Source organism: Geotrypetes seraphini, chromosome 3 (assembly GCF_902459505.1).
Source record: "Geotrypetes seraphini chromosome 3, aGeoSer1.1, whole genome shotgun sequence".
Taxonomy (NCBI): Eukaryota; Metazoa; Chordata; class Amphibia; order Gymnophiona; family Dermophiidae; genus Geotrypetes; species Geotrypetes seraphini.
The window spans coordinates 148,395,592-148,415,437 of NC_047086.1; the positions used below are offsets into that span (position 1 = coordinate 148,395,592).

Consider the following 19,846-nt stretch of genomic DNA (forward strand, 5'->3'; position numbering starts at 1 on the left):
TGGTTCAAACATGGTAAACAGAATCATTGTTGGCTGGTATTTTATATGCATCAGTGATTAAAGATAATGACTTGGCATGCACAAGTACATTAAGATATTGGGACTCTTCTGGAAGTCTTAAAAAAGAATCCACTTAAATATAAACTTATGTTTATTCATCAGTATCAAGGCTGTGTGCTACACTGAGGTTAATCATATGTCAAGGAAAATGACAGACTAAAGCACAATCTAAAAATGTTTAGTAAGCATTTTACTAAAATTTCTCATGCATATGCTAAGCATTGTTCTTAATGGGAAATGTTTTACACTTAAACTGAAAAGTTTATTATACTCGGGCAAATTAACACCACAACTCTACCTATGCTGAATCTTATTTTTCATAGTATGGGCATTAGTATACCTCTGGAACGCATTGCAAGAGGTTGTGGTAAAAGCGGATAGCTTAGCTGGTTTTAAGAAAGGTTTGGACAAATTACTGAAGGAAAAGTTCATAAGACATGAGGGAAGCCTCTGCTTGTCCTGGATCGGTAGCATGGAATGTCTTTGGGTTTTGGCCAGGTACTAGTGACCTAGATTGGCCACCGTGAAAATGGGCTACTGGGCTTGATAGACCATTGGTCTGACCCAGTAAAGCTATTCTTATGTTCCAATTTGTGTAGAAATACTTAATGTTGTACTTACTTGGGGGTTTTGATCACCTGTCCTAACAATTCTAGTTTAAAGTCTACTTCAGTCAATTAGCCAGTCTGCTACTGAAAATACTTTTTCCCTTTTTGATAGAAGGACACTATTTCTGATTATCTGCCCTTGGAAAATCATCTCATGATCAGTGAGCTATAGGTCTTAGTTATTGATCCATCTTACACTAAGGGCCTCTTCTATTAAACTGCGCTAGCAGTTTTCTAGCATGGGGAGCCCCACTGAATGGCCCGCGCTGCTCCCGACGCTCATAGAGTTCCTATGAGCATCGGGAGCAGTGCGGGCCATTCAGCATGGCTCTCTGCGCTAAAAACTGCTAGCCCAGTTTAATAGAAGAGAGAGTAAGTTTTATACAACAGAGCGGTATTGCACATGCATCCTAAATGACCTCCTAAGGAGTCAGAAATCAATTCTACCTTTATCAGTTCATTGTACTATCCCCATAGGAAAGTCATCCCATCTCCTTTATCATATTTTGTCGCACTGCTCTACACCTTTTCAAATTCTGGAATATCTTTTTTGAGATGCGGTGACCAGAATTGCCCACAGTATTCGAGGTGCGGCCACACCTTGGAGCAATACAAAGGCATTATAACATTTGCATCTTTATTTTCTATTCTTTTCCTGATAATTCTTAACATTTTATTTTCTTTCTTACCTGCTGTTGCACACTGAGCAGAGAGTTTCAGTGTAGCATTGATGATGACGCCAAGATCCTTTTTCTGGGCAGTGTCTCCTAAGGTGGAACCCTGCATTATGTAACTATAGTTTGGGTTCTTCTTTCCAACATGCATCACTTTGCACTTGCTTACATCAAGGGCTCCTTTTACTAAGCTGCGATAGTGGTTTGAGCGCACGCAGAATTGCCGCGCACACTAGACGCTAACACCAGCATTGAGCTGGCATTAGTTCTAGCCACGTAGCGCGGGTTTAGCACGCGTTAAATTCTGCGCGCGCTAAAAATGCTATCACAACTTAGTAAAAGAAGCCCTAAATGTCATTTGCCATTTTGATGCCCAGTGTCCCAGTCTCACAAGATCCTCTTGCAATTTTTCACAATCCTCTTGCGATTTAACAGCTTTGTGTCAGCAGAAAATTTAATTATCTCAATAGTTATTCCCATGTCTAGAATAGATCATTAATAAATATATTAAAAATCAGCAGTCCCAGCACAGACCTGTGGGGAACCTAACCAGCTAGCTCTCGTGAATATTGTTTTTTCCCTTTATTAATGCACGTCCAGGGTGGGGAGGGGGGTGGGATATGTTAAGTTATGTTTTCTTAGGTTTAAAATACTACTGAGGGGATATGGGGAGGGGATATTTTATTTGTATTAATTTTTGATGGAATATTAAGTGATGTTTAAATGTCAAGTGATTGTATTTTATATTGCACTTATTGAAAGATTTAAAAATGAATAAAGATTTAAAAAAAAGAACAGGACTGACAAGAGACAGCACAATTAAAGAAGAGTCAAAAGTCCTGATCCAGATAAGTTTGTTGCAATTGCAAATACAAAGTTTTTGAATGATAGACAGCTATTATAAAATGTTTGGGTGGCTGCTCTGAAAACAATTTTGAAAGTTTACATTATTATTAACTAGGTCGGGACAGGAGGTTTTTGAGCCATTGAGGTTTCTACCCTTTCTAGTATGTCTGCTTAATACAAATAGCAGCAGCATATGGGTCCTGAGGCTCTTTTCCTCCTTGAGTAAATTGACGTGCAAGCAGATCACAGTAGAAAAAATTCTCCACTTTTCAGAAATATAAATATAATTAAGAATGTCCTAGAGAGGTATTTGTGGAATATTTTTTTCTCTCTTGTTTCTGTGTTTATTTTTTGGAAGATTAAACCTAACTATCTACCCTTCTGCATTGAGAAAATTGAGCATTTAACCCTATTGTCTGTTTTCTTTCTTTTATCCAGTTCTTAATTCATACATTCCCTCCTATGCTATTGTTTTCTAATTTTCTTAGGAGTCTTTCATGAGGTACATTGAGGTGCATTTCCAATATGACATCTAAATCTGAACTTGGACATTGCCTTCACAAACAGCACTGGTACCACGATTATGGAGGCATCTACCGACACCTAAGGGTTAAATAGATGTAGTTAAGTACCTTTAGGCATCAATAGGTGCCTCCGTGGTCTCGATTCTCATCACAGATAGGCGCCAGAAATGTAGGCCTTGAAAACCCAGGCCTACATTTCCAGCGCCTATCTGTAACATAGATATAAACGGCGCCATTGTATGACTGACACGCGATTGGTGCCGATTTTGTGGGTGGTTGTCAATTACAGTGCTGTTTATAGAATCTGGACTTTTGGGAAGAATGTTCAAAAGTCCAGTAGAGATAATGGCCGTTTTCAGACCAGGTGACCTAGATGTTTTTGTCCTTAATATGCCTATCTTTTTGAACCATTAAAAAAAAAAAAAAAGTCAAAATGAAAAATGCACAAAAAACAGCTATTGGAACGTAGGAGAGGCCGGCATTCTTAGTGGACTTGCACACAGACATCCCAGTAGAGCAGTGGGGCACCCTAGGAGGAACTGCAGTGTAATTCACATACAGGGTCCCAGGTGCACATCTCACCATAAGCCCTTTACATTGTATGATGAGTCCTCCAAAATTCAGCCAAAACCTACTGTACCCTACTGTATACTGCCCTAATAGCCCCTGTGCCAGCAGATGTCACCTTTATTGAATTACCTGTGCTGAGCTCTATCTTTATGGAGAGAATGCGTTATAAAACTTAAGGTTTAGTTTAGTGTAGTACAGTAGGTTTTGAGTGGGTTTGGAAGGCTCATACTTTACACCATGAGTAGGATATGGTCCTGAGTTTCATTCTCTGCAGTTCACTGACCACTAGGCTACTGCAGAGACCTACTTGCTGCACTAGGAGGACTAACCATTACATCTGAATCTGTCATACAGGATGTACCTTTTCAGGTAGATGGAGGTCAGTGACCACTGGGAGAATAACAGGGGACCCTGGCTTTATACCTCCAGTGGTCCTCTAGTTAGTTTGGCCAACGTTTTGGCACTTATTTGTTCTTGAAACTGGTTTAGCCTCAAATGTCCAAGTTTTGTCTGAATGTTTTCTGCAGTGTTTCATTATTGCAGAAAAATGTCCAAATCATAGATCTGCCCTAATCCTGCCAAAACACACCCCTAACATGCCCCCTTGAAATTTAGATGCACTTCAGGCAATCAGCTTAGAAAACTGTCTAAAAATGTTTCAAAAATGGCAATTTGGATGTCTTAGCAAATAAAACGTCATGTCATTTTTTGGACATTTTTCTCTTTTGAAAATCCAGATACATAATAGCGACTGGCTCACCTTTATCCATGTGTTTATTCACCTCTTTGAAGAAATGTAGTAGATTGGTGAGGCAAGATTTCCCTTGACTAAATCCATGTTGGATTTGTCTCATTAATCCATGCTTATGTGTATGATCTGTAATTTTGTTCTTTATAATAGTCTCTACCATTTTGCCCTCTACTGGTATCAGACTCATTAGTCTGTAATTTCCCGGATCCCCTCTAATGTTACATTGGCCACCCTCCAGTCTTCTGCTACCATGCTGGATTTTAAAGATAAAGTATTCAAATAATACCTCTGCAAGTTCATATTTCAATTCTATCAGTACTCTGGGAAGTATACCATCTAGCTCAGACATTTTGCTACTCTTTAATTTGTCAAATTGCTCCATTATATCTTACAGTTTTATAGAGATTTTTTTCAGCTTCTCTGATTTATTAGTATTAAGACTGAAGCAAATAATTCATTTAATCTCTGTGCTATGGCCTTGTCTTCCATGAATGCCCCTTTTACCCCTAGGCCATCTAGTGGTCCAACTGATTGATTCTTTTATCTGAGTTTAGTTTCTAATATACAGTACCTAAAAAAGTTTTTACCAAGTGTTTTTGCCTCCAAAGCAATCTTTCAAAATCTCTCTTTGCCTTCCTTATCAGCGCTTTTCCTTGTGTTGTTTCCTATTATTTTCATTTGGATCCTTCTTCTACTTTCTGAATGATTTTCTTTTAGCTCTGATAGCTTTCTTCACCTCACTTGTTAACCATGACAACTGTCGTTTGGTCTTCCTTCCTCTTTTTTTTAATACATGAGAATATATCTGGTCTGGACTTCCAGGATAGTATTTTTGAATAACATTCATGCCCAATATAAATTTATGACCTTTGCAGCTGATCTTCTAAGTTTGTTTTTACTATTCTCCTCATGTTATCATAGTCTCCTTTAAGAAAGTTAAATGTTATTGGATTGGATTTCCTGTGTACTTACTTTAGATGTTATATCGGTTTTTTGGATGTTTTAGTTTTTTCATTTTGCCCCTATTGGTCTACTATGGTCTCTATTATAACCTTGCTCTCGGGATACCCTATCTTCCCTGTTTTGGTGATATATTTTAAAGATACCTTGTTCCAAATCCTGTTCATTTTGAATGCTAGCGTGTCTAGAGTTTAGATAAACATTCAACCTCAAATTACTTTTCTAAAAGGACTTCTAAGGAAGGCTTTTTTAAGCTGAAACATAGACCATGTTGGGTTCTACAATTTCCTTATTGGCTTACACCCATTGGTACCATTTCTATGTTATCAAAGTTTCAATAAAGAACATTTTATCTAGATCTTCTATTCCACCTTCCTTTTTATTGTTTTGAGTTTTCATTGCTTTGGTGGAACATTATGGTCTTGGTTTTATTTGTTTCTATTTATTTGCTCTGTATTTAAGGACACTTGATCTGCTATGGTCTCTGTTGTAACCTTGCTATCGGGATGCTCTTATCTTTCCAGTTTTGGTGATATCATTTAACGATACTTTGTTACAAATCCTGCTCTTTTGAGCAACTGTCAGCCTTCCTTCAGTTTCTAGTTTTAAAGCTGCCCTATCTCTTTTTTTTAATGTTGATGCCAGCAGCCTGGTTCCCTCCTGGTTAAGGTAGAACCCATCTTTGCAAAATAGGCTACCTCTCCCCCCAAATGTTGCCCAATTCCTAACAAATCTAAAACCTTCCTCTCTGCACCAATGCCTTATTCACGCATTGAGACTCTGGAGCTCTGCTTGTCTCTTGGATCCTGTACGTGGAAATGGGACCTCTTCTGAAATTCTACCCTAGAGGGTAGAATTGTAGGTGAATTGTATCCTCCAGGCTACCAGGTCCTAACCTGTTCATGCCCCTCTGGGAAAGGAGGTGGAGTGACCACCATCGTCAAAACCTCCACCACACTGAAACTGATAAGCTCTATCAACATTCCCACCCTAGAGGCTCTAACCTTCACCATAGGCCACAAACACAAAATCACCCTCTTACTACTTTACAGAGCCCCTAACTCCCCAGCAGAAACCCTAGAGTCCCTCCTCAAATTTATCACCAAACTATCCATCTCCCACAAACACGTGACCATCCTGGGAGACTTCAACTTCCCAGACTACCCAACACCTCAGGACAGAGTGACAGCTTCCTCTCCTCCCTCACCAACCTGGGATTTCACCAAGCTGTAACCACCCCTACTCACTCAGCAACCAACATTTTAGACTTAATCTTCACCCTTAGCTTCAGCAAACAATCCGCAACACTACACCTGTCCCATGGTCAGACCACCACCTCATTAAATTCCAACTCCCACTCGAAACTACCCCAGCTCTGCAGAAAGACCCTATCCCACCCACCCAACACCAACTCCCTAATTCAGTCAACCCTTCAGTCATGGCCGCAGGCATTCGCAATCTAAACAAAACTTGCACCCAGCATCCCCACTTCATTGACCTAGCAGCCTCCACCTGGCACTCCAACATCCAATCCCTCTATAACAGCCTCGCTCAGACAAAAACAACACGAATAACCACTAACAAAACATCTGCTCCCTGGTACACTAGCGACCTCCGATCCATAAAAAGATCACCGAGGAAAGCAGAAAGAAACTGGATCAAACACCCAAATTCAGAAACCAAAGCTCACTGGGAAAATACATCTGTCACCTACAAAGCTGCCATCCTAAAAGCGAAGAAAGCCTATTATTCTCACATCCTACAGATAGCCCCAGCTAGATCCAAACAACTGTTTGCCCTCACAAACCAACTCTTTACCAACGCCCAAGGAAAAAGCTACAACAACCCAACAGAACTGGATAGTGAGACTCTCTCGGACTTCTTCCAGTCCAAGGCACAAACCATCCGCAATAATCTTGACACCACCATCAGCACCAACCCTCCACCAGCATACATCCAGCCTAACCTGATTACCCCATCCACTACCACTCTCCCCCAACTTCATATGGCCACCCATGCTGAGATTCTCAAAACCCTGAGAGAACTCAAGCTCTCCAGCACCATCCTCGACCCATGCCTATCCAGCCTCCTACTGTCCACAGAAGACGCCATGGCAGAATCTATCCTCCCCATCATTAACTCCTCCCTGTCCACAGGGAGAGTACCTCTCAGCTGGAAGTCGGCTATTATCAAACCCACTCTCAAAAAACCCACCCTCGACCCTAACAAACCCAGCAACTACCGCCCAGTCTCCAACCTCCCATTCATCTCCAAACTCCTAGATCGAATAGTGCGCTGCCGATTACACCCTTTCATTGAAGAACAAGTTCCCTGCACAATCTGGCTTCCGAACAGGCCACAGCACAGAGTCAGTACTCCTGGATATCATTGATGACAGCTGGTCGATACTTGACAAAGGCATTGACGCCCTACTAGTCCTACTTGACCTCAGTGCTACCTTTGACACTGTTGACCACCACCTCCTCTTATCCAGACTCTATGACCTTGGAATCAAGGACTCTGCCCTCTAGTGGTTCACTTCCTTCCTTCACCATAGAACCCAAACAGTCCTACTAGGGACTTACAAATCTAACCCCAAGCCTATTAAATATGGCGTTTCCTAAGGCGCCCTTCTATCCCCCCTCCTATTTAACCACTACATCAGACCTGTCATTGTTATAGCCCAGAAATACAACATTAAAATCCACTCCTATGCCAATGACATCCAGCTGCTCCTCCCACTAGGTGAAAACCGATCATCCCAAATCGCCAACCTCCAACACTGCCTCTCTGACATGAAAACCTGGATGACAAATAACAAACTACAGCTGAATACCTACAAGACTGAACTTTTATGGATCAGGAAAAAAAAATACCAAATACACATGCCCAACACTATCATGGGACTCCACCTTACTAATAGCAACAGATCAAGTACGCAGCCTAGGAGTAACATTAGACGGCCACCTATCCCTGTCCACCCACATAGCTCAAGTAGTCTCTACCTCCTTCTGCTACCTCCGCCAACTGAGAAGAATCAAACCCTATATCTCCACACCTGACCTAGCCCAACTCCTCTAGGCCTTTGTCCTCTCCAGGATGGATTACTGCAACTTCCTATTTAATGGAGTAGCCAAAAAAGATCTCAAGCGCCTCCAGCGGGTACAAAATGCAGCAATCCGCCTCCTACCACGATCCCATCTCCCCAGCCCTCCGCGAAGAGCACTGGCTTCCAATTTACCAACGCTGCTGCGCATTCAAGGCCCTGGTAATAGCGCATAAAATAATTTGCACCACCACCCCTGCCTACATAGAATCCAAGCTAACCCTTTACATCCCCACACGCCCCCTCTGCTCGGAAATGGAGAAACGCCTATGCATCCCCCCAGGAAGGTCCCTCCTGTCAGAAACCGCCCGCAAACGCTCCTACAGCCACTTCATCCCCCAACTCTGGAACAAACCCCCCCCCCCCAAATCAGATTACAGAACTCATTGATGACCTCCGGAAAGCAGTAAAGACCCTCCTCTTCAACTAAAATTACAACCGCAATCTACCCCTCTCCCGCCTTAACCTCCCCCTTCCTTCTGCCCTCTCTTCTCCACTCTGAACCTCTACTTAAATTGCTGTATAGCCCATTTGTAACCTGTACTTAAATTGCATTATAGTACTTGTACTTAAACTACCGTATAGTCTTTGTATTGTCCAAATGTACTCCACTGTGAATGTTTGCTTATAGGCCGTTCCGAGCTACTGGGAGAACAGGATAGAAATCTAAATAAATAAATTATATGAGGTCTGTTGTATATAATACAGCATTCTTGTGGATCTTGATTTTATTGAGCTTGATCAATAGACTAAATATTAATAATGCTCATGTTTATATGACATGATTTGTAAATTTGTATGCCCTCATTTGTTGTACTTTTAATTGTAACATATTCCTTTTTGTTATTAATTTCATAGAATTGATGTCCCTAACTGACCTGGTGGTGCTATTTACTCGCGCTATTTATTCAAGCTGTGCAAAGGAGAGGCAGGTAGCACATTCAGGTAATCTTTTCCACTGCATAATGCATTTTGAATTTTATCAATATTTGAACAGAACTATGTATTTATTTTTTGTAAAGATGATTCCAGGAAAGATACAATTTCTGTATCGCTTGGTAGACTGGTATAGCCTTTACGAATGGGTAATATGCCTCACTGCTACCAGCAGGTGGAGACTGAGATCAAACTTGTATATCAGTATAGCATGCCCCTCTTGCTACTTCAGTTTTCCTCAGTCTCCGGTAACAGGTGGTAAGGCTTTTCAGCTCCCCTCTTAGCACTGTTGGAACTTTGTTTGTGGACTCCTGGTTCCCCTTTTTGTACTGGATAGAGCTTGGCCAGGTTCTGTTTTGGGATCCGTCCGACCTCGGGGGTGTTAAATCTGGCGGTTCTTGTGCTGGGTCCCTCCCCCACCTTCCTCCACCTCCCCATATTTTTGTAGTGGGCCTCAGCAGGCGGCCTGGCCCCCTGGTTGGTCAGCCCTCCAGCTTTAAGAACCATGGAATCTGTTCTGACTAAGTAAAAAGAAATAACAAAAAAATCCTGAGGTGTGCCGGTCTAGAGGGCTCATTTCCCTTTATAACTGCCTTTTTTCTGTGTTTTTTTCTCAACTAACCGACACTTTCTTTACTGCTAGGGTGATTTTCAGCACAATGAGCTCTTTTAAAGGGAAAAAGTGCTCCTTGTGCTCCAGGTGCGAGGTACTCGTGGCCGGCCTGTGCAAGCCAGAGCGGTGGGGAAGCCTCATCGGCAGTAGATGCTGGCGGCCAGGGCACCACGCCACATATGCCTCACGGTTTGGCTTTGGATCGTGGAGAAGCCCTGGCTTCCCCCGACGCCCACCCAGGAGGGATCCCCAGCCGCCGACGGTCAGGGAGCACAGGATTCCCTTCCCGCTGGTTCGGCTGCGGATTCCCTTTTCATGTCGGTTGGTTCCTCGGCCTCAGCGTCAGGAAAGTCCCAGGCTTTTCAGACACGACAGGCCGCAGGAGCTCTTATTTTGGCGGTTTCAGGTCCAATTTTGGTGGGAACCTCCTCATTCATTTCAGTTACCTCAGGTGACCGTCCCCCTGTTCTGGAAATACAGGGGCAAGGTATGTCAGGGTCCCCTGCTGGGGCTGGGAGTCCCTTGGGGCCGCTGGGGGTCTTTCCCCCTAAATTTATGTTAGCACTTTGTAAAGCTTATGTGCTAGCGGCAGGAGATTCCGTGTCCACTCCGGGAGTCTCAGGGGGTTGGGGGGTTGCCCTTGACGTCTTCCCCGGTGCGGCTCCACAATGCGGCGGTTTTGCCCCCCTCTACTCCTCTCTCATCCAAACGCTCGAGGGTCTCTTGGTATGAGTTTTTTTTGCTAGAGGAGCATGAGGTGATTGATGAGGACCTGGACCCTTGGGGAGAATTCCAGGATCCTCTTGGGGGGCAGGATTCCACAGGTGAGGGGTTCAAGCACCCCCAGCTCACGAAGATGCGTCTGTGGTGCACATTTTTCAGCAGGAAGAGCTCCATGAGTTAATCCTTCAAGTCTCCTCGGTTTTGCACTTTGAGGACCCCATGTAGGACCCCCCGCGTATGGTGGACCCCTTGCTTAAGGGGATTCGCTCTGATCCCCGCTCTTTTCCTATGCATCAGGATATTTGGGACATCATGCTTGCACAGTGGCAGGTGCTAGAAGCCCCTTTTCACTTTGCGCACTCTATGGCCCACCTGTATCTCATTCCGGAAGGGGATAGGGATACTTTGAATTCGCCTGTAATGAATGTGGTGGTCTCGGTCATCTCTAAGCGGCATACCGTGCCTGTTGAGGGCGGTGTGGCCTTGAAGGACCCAGAGGAGCGTAAGTTGGAGTCCCTCCTTAAACAGAGTTTTGATGTGACAGCTCTGTCGGTCCAGGCGGCTATGTGTGGCGGGCTGGTGGCTCGGGCATGTTTTCGTTGGGCCCAGCATGTACTTGATGATAAATCTGAGACTTGGGACTTGCTAAGGCAAGCAGTTGCCAAAATTGAATTGGGTGCTTCTTATCTCTCAGGTGCCATGTATGACCCCTTGCAAGCTTCTGCCAAGTCTTTGGCCTTAGGAGTGGCAGCACGCTGTACAGTGTGGCTTCGCGCTTGGTCAGCGGATTCGGCATCCAAAGCTAATTTGACAAAGTTTCCTTTTAAAGGATCTTTCTTGTTTGGTGAGGACCTGGACAAGTTGGTTCAGACTCTCACTGATTCTGAAGTGCCTCGTTTGCCTGATGGTAGGCCTAGACTGCTGGCTCGAGGGGGCGCTACTCATGGGCGTGAGCGTGATTTCTTCCATTTCCGCTCCAGTCAAGGTGCTGCTTCTTTTCAGTCTCCTGGACTCTCAAGAGGCATGTTCTTCCAGCGCATGCAGTCTTTGTGGGGCCCGCCGGGGTGCGGGTAGCACCCCTACTGGGTCCCCTGCTGCTCATCCTGCACAATGACTCCTTGCCGGCGCCCGTCTTGGTTCTGGTGGGCACCCGGTTGAGAGACTTTTATCTCCAGTGGGCAGACATCACAACTGATCAGTGGGTTCTAGAAGTGATCTGGAACAGCTATGCTCTGGAGTTTACCCAGTCCTTTCCAGACCATTTTCTCACTTCTCCCTTGCAGGTGGTGTGGAAGCAGCAGGCCTTTCGCCAGACCCTTCAAAGATTGTTGGATCTTCACACAGTGGTTCCAGTTCCTCCACTGGAGTGGGGCACAGGTTGGTACTCGATTTACTTTTTGGTGCCAAAGAAAGAAGGGACTTTTCGACCCATCCTGGATTTGAAGGGGGTCAACAGGGCTCTTCATGTGCCTTCCTTCCGCATGGAAACTCTGCAGTCTGTGATTCTGGCAGTTCAGCTGGGGGAGTTTCTGTCTTCTCTCGATCTGACCGAGGCCTACTTACACATTCCTATTCGGGCCTCCCATCATCGCATCCTGTGCTTTGCGATCTTGGGGCAACACTATCAGCTCTGTGCATTTCCCTTTGGTCTGGCCACGGCTCCGTGGACATTCACCAAGGTGATGGTGGTCGCTGCGGCGGCATTGCGCAAAGAGGGCATTCTTGTTCCTCCTTATTTGGACGACTGGTTGATTCGAGCCAAGTTGTTCCAGGAGAGCACTCAGGTTACAGTTCGGGTGGTGGAGTTTCTGCAGTCGCTGGGATGGGTAGTCAACCTTGCAAAGAGCCGGTTGTCTCCATCTCAGTGCCTGGAATATCTTGGGGTCTTGTTCAACACCTCCTTGGTGAAGGTATTCCTTCCCGAGGCCCGCGTTAGCAAATTGCAATCTCAAGTTTGCTTGCTTATGGCGTCCTGGTGTCCTTGGGCACAGGATTTCCTCCAAGTCTTGGAGTCAATGGCAGCCTCCCTCGATGTAGTGAGGTGGTTGTGGGCCCACATGCGTCCTCTTCAGTATGCTCTTCTTCGGAAGTGGTCGCCTCAGAGGCATCTGGTGGCATATCCTTTTCCTCTGCCTCTCTTGGACGACCTTCTAACTCAGGGTCCCATTCCAATGTTCGATCCGTCTTATGGCTTAGCTCTTGAAAGGGGTTGCCTAGGTAACAAGGGGTATTCAGATAAAGTGATCTCAACGCTCTTGGGGTCCTGGAGGCTTTCCACCTCTTAGGCCACAGGTGTCAAAGTCGGTCCTCGAGGGCCGCAATCCAGTCGGGTTTTCAGGATTTCCCCAATGACTATGCATTGAAAGCAGTGCGTGCACATAGATCTCATGCATATTAATTGGGGAAATCCTGAAAACCCGACTGGATTGCGGCCCTCGAGGACCGACTTTGACACCCCTGTCTTAGGCTTATGTGAGGGTTTGGCATCTATTTGAAGAGTGGTGTGATGCGCATGAAGTGGTCTCTTTTCGCGCTTCCCTGCCTAACATCTTAGAATTCTTGCAGGATGGCCCGGATAGGGGACTGGTGTGGTCTTCTCTCCGGCTTCAGCTTGCGGCCTTGTCAGCCTTACAAGGGTTCTTGAAAAGTCAGCGTTTGACTGCCATTCCTGATGTGATTCGCTTCTTGCGGGCGGCCAAGTTGCTTAGGCCTCGCGTACGACCCTCTGTTCCATCTTGGGATCTGAATCTGGTGCGCCCTCCTTTTGAACCGTTGGGCGACTGCTCTTTGAAGGACCTTACTTTTAAGGTGGTCTTCTTGGTGGCCATTACTTCAGCTAGACGTGTTTCTGAGCTGAAGGCTTTCTCTTGTAGGGCTCCCTTCTTGAAGTTTCTAGGGAGTGGGTTGTCTTGAGGCCTGTTCCTTCCTTTCTGCCAAAAGTGGTTTCTTCTTTTCATGTCAATCAATCTATTGTCCTCCCGGTGTTGGGTTGTCGGGAGGACTCTTCTGAGAAGAGACAGCTGCGCAAGTTGGATGTGAGTCAGGTCCTTCGCTTTTATGTGCAGAGGACCCAGGAGATCAGGAAATCAGATCATCTCTTTGTCCTTCTAGTGAGTCCTTGTAAGGGGGATGGTGCTTCTAAGGCTACTATTGCGCGCTGGATAAAGGAGACTATTGCTTCTGCTTATTTTCTGAAGAAGCCTGTTCCCGACTTTCTCAAGGCTCATTCAACTAGGGGTCAGGCAGCTTTTTGGACTGAGTCTTCTGTAGTGCCTCCAGTGGATATTTGCAAGGCTGCAGTTTGGTCTTCTCTGCAGTCCTTTGTCAGACACTACCGTTGGGACGTGGTATTCAGTGAACGTGTTCTAGTGTCAGCCTTTCAGTGATCCCACCCTTGATGGGTACTGCTTTGGTACGTCCCATTTGTAAGGACTATACCAGTCTACCAAGCAATACAAAAGGAGAAATTAGGTTCTTACCTGCTAATTTTATTTCTGCTAGCCTTTAGGCTGGTATAGTCCCCCACCCTGTCTGTCTTTGTGTGGTGTTTGCGGGTTTTTGCTCGCGTGCAGATTTTGAATTTTTCTGTGGGTTCTAATATTTTTCTAGGGCCGGGGAGAATTAATAACAGTGGCGATGGCTCAGCTAGCTTAGCTGGTGAGCTGTGGGGATGTTTTATTTCCAGGATCAAGTTCTATACATGTTCCAACAGTTGTTTAAAGATGTTTGTTGTTTTCTTACACTCCTGTTTGGAGTGTCATTTACTGTTTTTCAGTTAAGAAATTTCCTAGGTTCTGCTTGGCTATTCGGCAAACTGAAGTAGCAAGAGGGACATGCTATACTGATATACAAGTTTGATCTCAGTCTCCACCTACAGGTAGCAGTGAGGCATATTACCCATTCGTAAGGAATATACCAGTCTACAAGCTAACAGAAAGAAAATTAGCAGGTAAGAATCTAATTTCTCCTTCTGCAGTTTTATGTCTAACTAGGCGCAAGCACTTACTTTATGTCAAAGACTGGTATAAGTGCTTGTACATCTCCTAGTATTTTATAATCTGCTTGCCTAACTTTATTCTGCAACTTGCATGTGGAAATTTCTCACTAGACATAAATTTGGGCATGCAAGTTTATAAAATCTGGGGGATATGTTTACTTTGGAGACCTGGGTGTTTTGTTGGTGATCAGTTATTGAGCCTGGCATTCAGTGGTGGTGTTGATTAGATAAAGTACTGCTCCTTTATTTTATTTGTAGATTCAGTGGTGTCTATAAATAAAGAACGCCGATGCATGTGCTATGATAATTTCACACCAATATCCTTGTTCTCAAGCGCATGTGCTATAATTAAAACTTTAAAAAAATATATTTGCAAGACTGATGTGTTAAACATGCTCACAATTCCAGAACATATGCAGCCAAAGTGGCTGATGCTGCTACTACCGTATTTTCACGCATATAACGCGTGGGTCCAAACCATTTATGTAAAAAAAAATTTTATATAGCACGCACATGCTTATACCACACATGCTGCTATAACCTCCTCCCGCCACTCCCGCTTACTCCCTCTTCTGGCCTGCGAACCGGCATCTTCCCCTCCGCTCGCGTCACCCCCCTCCCCCGCGATCCTACATCCCCCCCAGCACCGCAAAGACATCGGTCGCTTACCCGATTGGGCACCGGCACCAGATTCTCAGATTCAGAATCTCGGAGAGAGCAAGACCAGAAGGCTTTGAGCATGCGCAAATGCTCAAAGCCCAGTCCAGCCCGGCACAGGGAAGGGGGAGGATCTCCCTTGCACCGCCCAGCCCAACCCAGCCCAGCCCAGCCCAACGAGGGAGGATCTTCGGGCACTGGCATTGGCACATCCTGTGCATTGGTGCTGGTGCCGGTGCCCAATCGGGTAAGCGATCGATGTCTTTGCGGTGCTGGAGGGGGTATAGGATCGTGGGGGAGGGGGGATGACGCGAGCGGGGGGGGAGGATGCCGGTTCGCAGGGGGGATGCCGGATCGCACTGAAAAAAAAAATTGTATAACGCGCTCACACATATAACGCGCATGGTTATACTCGGTTTGTAAAATCGTGTATAACGCACGCGTTATATGCGTGAAAATACGGTAATTCATTTGAGATAGGTCTGACATTTCACTGGCCAGACTTATTTGTTTAGCAACTGAATTTTGCTGCTAAATATTGGCATTTTCTATATAGCATCCTAATTCTACCTCCCCTTTTATGTACAACTTTTTCACATGTAGCCTGTGTGTATAACTGCCAGAAATAAAAAAACAAAACAAAACAGACTTATGCAGTTAGCATCAATGCCAGCCAAAGTCTAGACTTTTTTTTGGCTTGAACTAGATATACCGCAAAAGTTTTATTTACTGTATAAAAATATTACTTATGTTTGTCGTTATGAATATTTGCAAGGTAATCTAAAAATTTGTGTGTTAGGTTCCTATTCACCAGTAGGTCTTGTTATGGAAGTTTTACGGATGCTATGTGATCGCAAAGAATGTGCCTCTGAATGCCTGTACACTAGTGCTGTCATAGATGCCCTTCTGCATCCTGTTTATTCTTTACTAAGTGGAAAACAGGTCAGTAAAATATTATTTTAATGAAACTGTTATAAAAGTTTTGCTCTCTTGGATGTTATTTTTATGAAATTTGCTTTGTGCTGATTTGGTAGAATTGAATAATATCAAATGTAATAACATTTGTAACACAGAATGGATAAAATATTAAAGTCATACACACTTCTGACATTTGATGAAGGGATACCTGTTTTTATGAGCTAGTAAAATACATTTTCTGTTTAAAATTGTGAGATGATTGATTCCAGTTTTTCTTAGGAGGGCGGAGCTTGTATACTGCCTTTTTGTGGTTACTCATTCAAAGCGGTTTACATATATACAGGTATTTATTTTGTACTTAGGGCAATGGAGTTTTAAGGCCCTCTTTTACTAAGTCGCATTAGACCCGCATTAGCCCGGAGCGCCAAATGCTCCTATGCTCAAAGGAATTATATGAGCGTCTGAGAAGGGTTGTAACATTTAGCACTCTGGGCTGCAGTAAAAACCTACCACAGCTTAGGGCTCCTTTTACGAAGGTGCGCTAGGGCCTTAACGCATGGAATAGCGCGCGTTAAATTTCCGCGTGCGCTAGCCGCTACAGCCTCCTTTTGAGCAGGCGGTAGATTTTCAGCTAGCGCACGCTAATCCGATGAGTGCAATAAAACCATTAGTGCACCTTCGTAAAAGGAGCCCTTAGTAAAAGGATGGGGAGTGACATCCATGGTCAGAAGGAGCAGCACTGGGATTGATCACACAACCTCAGGGGTGCTGAGGCAGCAACTCTACCACTAGGCCACTCCTAGTTTGCTGTTACTTTTGTTTTTATTTTCTTTATTGCTTGCTGCTTTATTTTGCTATGTCAAACTCTTTTCAGTTGTGTTTAATTTGCTATTAGCTAATGTGAAGGTAAAATGGATCAGATTAATTTCTGGAGTTCAATTGGCCACTTTTAAAACCAGATTGGGAAAAACGTTTCAGTCTGAGCAAGACTTGACTGGCTCACTTCTTACCAAGTGATATTTGATTACTTTGAATATTGTTTGGTACTAATTTTTGATACTTTAATTATTTTGAAGATCTAATTTGTATTCATTTAGATTGTAAACTGCTTTGACCTATAGGGCTCCTTTTACAAAGCCGCGTTAGCGGCTTTATCGCACACACATTTTTAGCGCGCGCTAACCCCCGCGCTAGCCGAAAAACTACCGCCTGCTCAAGAGGAGGCGGTAGCAGCTAGCGTGGCCGGCAAATTAGCGCGCACTATTACGCACGTTAAACCACTAACGTGGCTTCGTAAAAGGAGCCCATAGTGTTAGCTAAAGGCAGTATAGCAAGCCCTGATAAATAAATTTACTTCTCTCTTCACTGATTCATTGCAGCCATATAAGAACATAAAAATAGCCTTATTGGGTCAGACCAATGGTCCATCAAGCCCAGCAGCCCGTTCTTACAGTGGCCAATCCAGGTCACTAGTATCTGGCCAAAACCCAAGGGGTAGCAATATTCCACGCTACCACTACAGGGCAAACAGTGGCTTCCCCCATGTCTTTCTCAATAACAGACTATGGACTTTTCCTCCAGGAACTTGTCCAAACCTTTCTTAAAACCAACTACGCTATCCGCTCTTACCAAATCCTCTGGCAACGCGTTCCAGAGCTTAACTATTCTCTGAGTGAAAAATAATTTCCTCCAATTGGTTTTAAAAGTATTTCCCTGTAACTTCATCGAGTGTACCCTAGTCTTTGTAATTTTTGACGGAGTGAAAAATTGATCCACTTGTACCCATTCTACTACACTCAGGATTTTGTAGACTTCAATCATTTATAGGTGTCTTTTTATAAAATTATCCCCACTATGTTGTCCTTGAATACTCTTAAAGCTGAAAATATATCGATATATGTGTTTTCTCTAAATTACTTTAATTTTTTTAGTAGAATTGGTGGCAAAGCATATAAAACTAATGATATAGAGACAACCAACAGGTTTGAAGTCAGCCATTCCTGCTGTGGTTTAAATTTTTTTTTGTGCCGCCACTTATTTAATCACTGGCAAGTTTGTAAAGATATGTTATTCCCACCTTTATGTGATTCAATGGAAGAGAAGGAGTATAAACAGAGCAGCAAAAAAAAAAAAAGCACAAATGGGAGTGGAATCTATTTTATTGTTGAACTCAATATGAGCTGTGTTTCATCAATATGCCTTCATCAGGAACCACATGATGTAAATGCTCCAAACTCATTAATTAGTGATGAGAAAACAACAACCATCAGCAATGAGGGAAAAAAAATATAGTAGCAAAAAGTATAGCACATTTATACTGAAAAACATATTTATATAATTAATTTCTACCCCCTCTAGAAATATTAACAAATTTACTTTAGGCTTTAATAAACGGCAGTAGAGGTTTTTACTGCGAGTCATTGAAGTAAATGCTCCAATGCTCATAGAATTCTCATGAGTGTCAGAGCTTTACCTTGCCAGCCCAAGATAGAAACCTCTACCACTATGTAGCTATAAGGAGCCCTTAATTCTTATTAAAAAAATGTTTGCAAAATAAAGAACTTTTCTAGACTTTTTCTCTTTTCTCCACTTCCACCAAAATTATGGATTTGGAAGGCTTGGCCTAAGAAGAAGGGGTGGTTTTAGGTTCTTGAATGTGTGCAAAATTCTTTGGAGGAAAACAACAAAGAATTAATAAACTGTATAACAGATGTTATTGTTGTTAAATATCTCTTCAGAAAATTTTTTTACTCATAAATATTTATTGCTCTTCCATGGTTCAGGTGAATGTGAACTGCGATGGGACTACTTTAATAAATATTGCTGACATTTTGGCAAGGATTGCTTCAATAGAACGAGGCCTCTCTCTCCTCCTTTATGGAGAAACTGTAAACCCATCCAGGGACAGGTAAGATTGCTTTATTATATTTCTTCTGAATAATTAACTGTTAGAGACCAATTTTTCTAGCACTAATAATATTGTTATAATATTAGTGCTATGAAACACAACTATTGCAAGATAATAAAACCAACTGCTTTGCTTTCAAGCTCCATTAGACATTGTATCATTAACTACATTTCAATGATGATGAGCAGTTTTGTGGTATGAATTGAATGCATAGGACTTTTATAGTTCTTTGAACTCAAGCTGTCCTCACAAGTGGATAACACTTTCCAGTGGATCTAGGCTGGATGTATGTAAGCTAATTTGCTTTCAGAGTTGTCTAGAATAGTACAGCACATGTGTGATATTTCATTCATTTTCATTGTTGGCATAGATCCTCATTAATACGGCCCACTGGATGTATAAGGAAAACTCTCTTTTTCACCTTGATTTCATGTTTCTTCCTCTTAGTGATTCCTTAGTTATTCTTTTGTATAGTTTGGAAAGTATTCTTAGTTTTTGGCATACAATAGGTATGACCTGCACCTCCATGGCATCTGTACATCTAGTGGTTTTGAAAATGGACGTTCCCCACTCTGACTTTTGGACATCTTGTGGGAAACATCCAAAGTCAGACTTAGATGTCCTATCAAAAATGCCTCTTCGCATTTCTAGTTATTCCTCCTCAAAAGATGGCACCTAAGGCTCTCCTTGTACATAAAGGATGGAAGAAAAGGCTCTATGGATCATCTAAGTCTGAGCTAAATGCCTTGGTAGCATCAGCATAGAAGACTGTACAGCTGCATTGTATTAGGATACTTAAACTTTGCAAAGTTACAAAATAATCAACTACAGTACATAGTAATTCAGGCATACCATCGTAGAGAGAACGTTTATTATAGAATCCAGTAATAATAGTACATGTACTATGAACAGTCCAAATGGATTGCTGCTCTCATTCTGGTTATGTGAAAGTTTAGAATTTCCCCCATGAAACTAGTGATGCTTTATTAATCCTT

At 43.3% G+C, this 19,846-nt stretch overlaps 1 protein-coding gene across 7 annotated transcripts in view; it reads left to right on the top strand.

Annotated features, from left to right (window-relative positions):
- Positions 1-19,846, top strand: part of TBC1D32 (TBC1 domain family member 32) — a 301,306-nt gene that overhangs the window by 66,242 nt on the left and 215,218 nt on the right. For 6 of the 7 annotated variants that reach the window (XM_033939045.1, XM_033939043.1, XM_033939042.1 and 3 more), the window contains exons 14-17: positions 8,958-9,044; positions 14,249-14,320; positions 15,825-15,967; positions 18,727-18,851. In XM_033939045.1, the coding sequence (XP_033794936.1) occupies positions 8,958-9,044; positions 14,249-14,320; positions 15,825-15,967; positions 18,727-18,851 (427 nt within the window). The remainder of the gene's footprint in view (positions 1-8,957; positions 9,045-14,248; positions 14,321-15,824; positions 15,968-18,726; positions 18,852-19,846) is intronic. The other variant, XM_033939046.1, reaches the window with a different exon arrangement.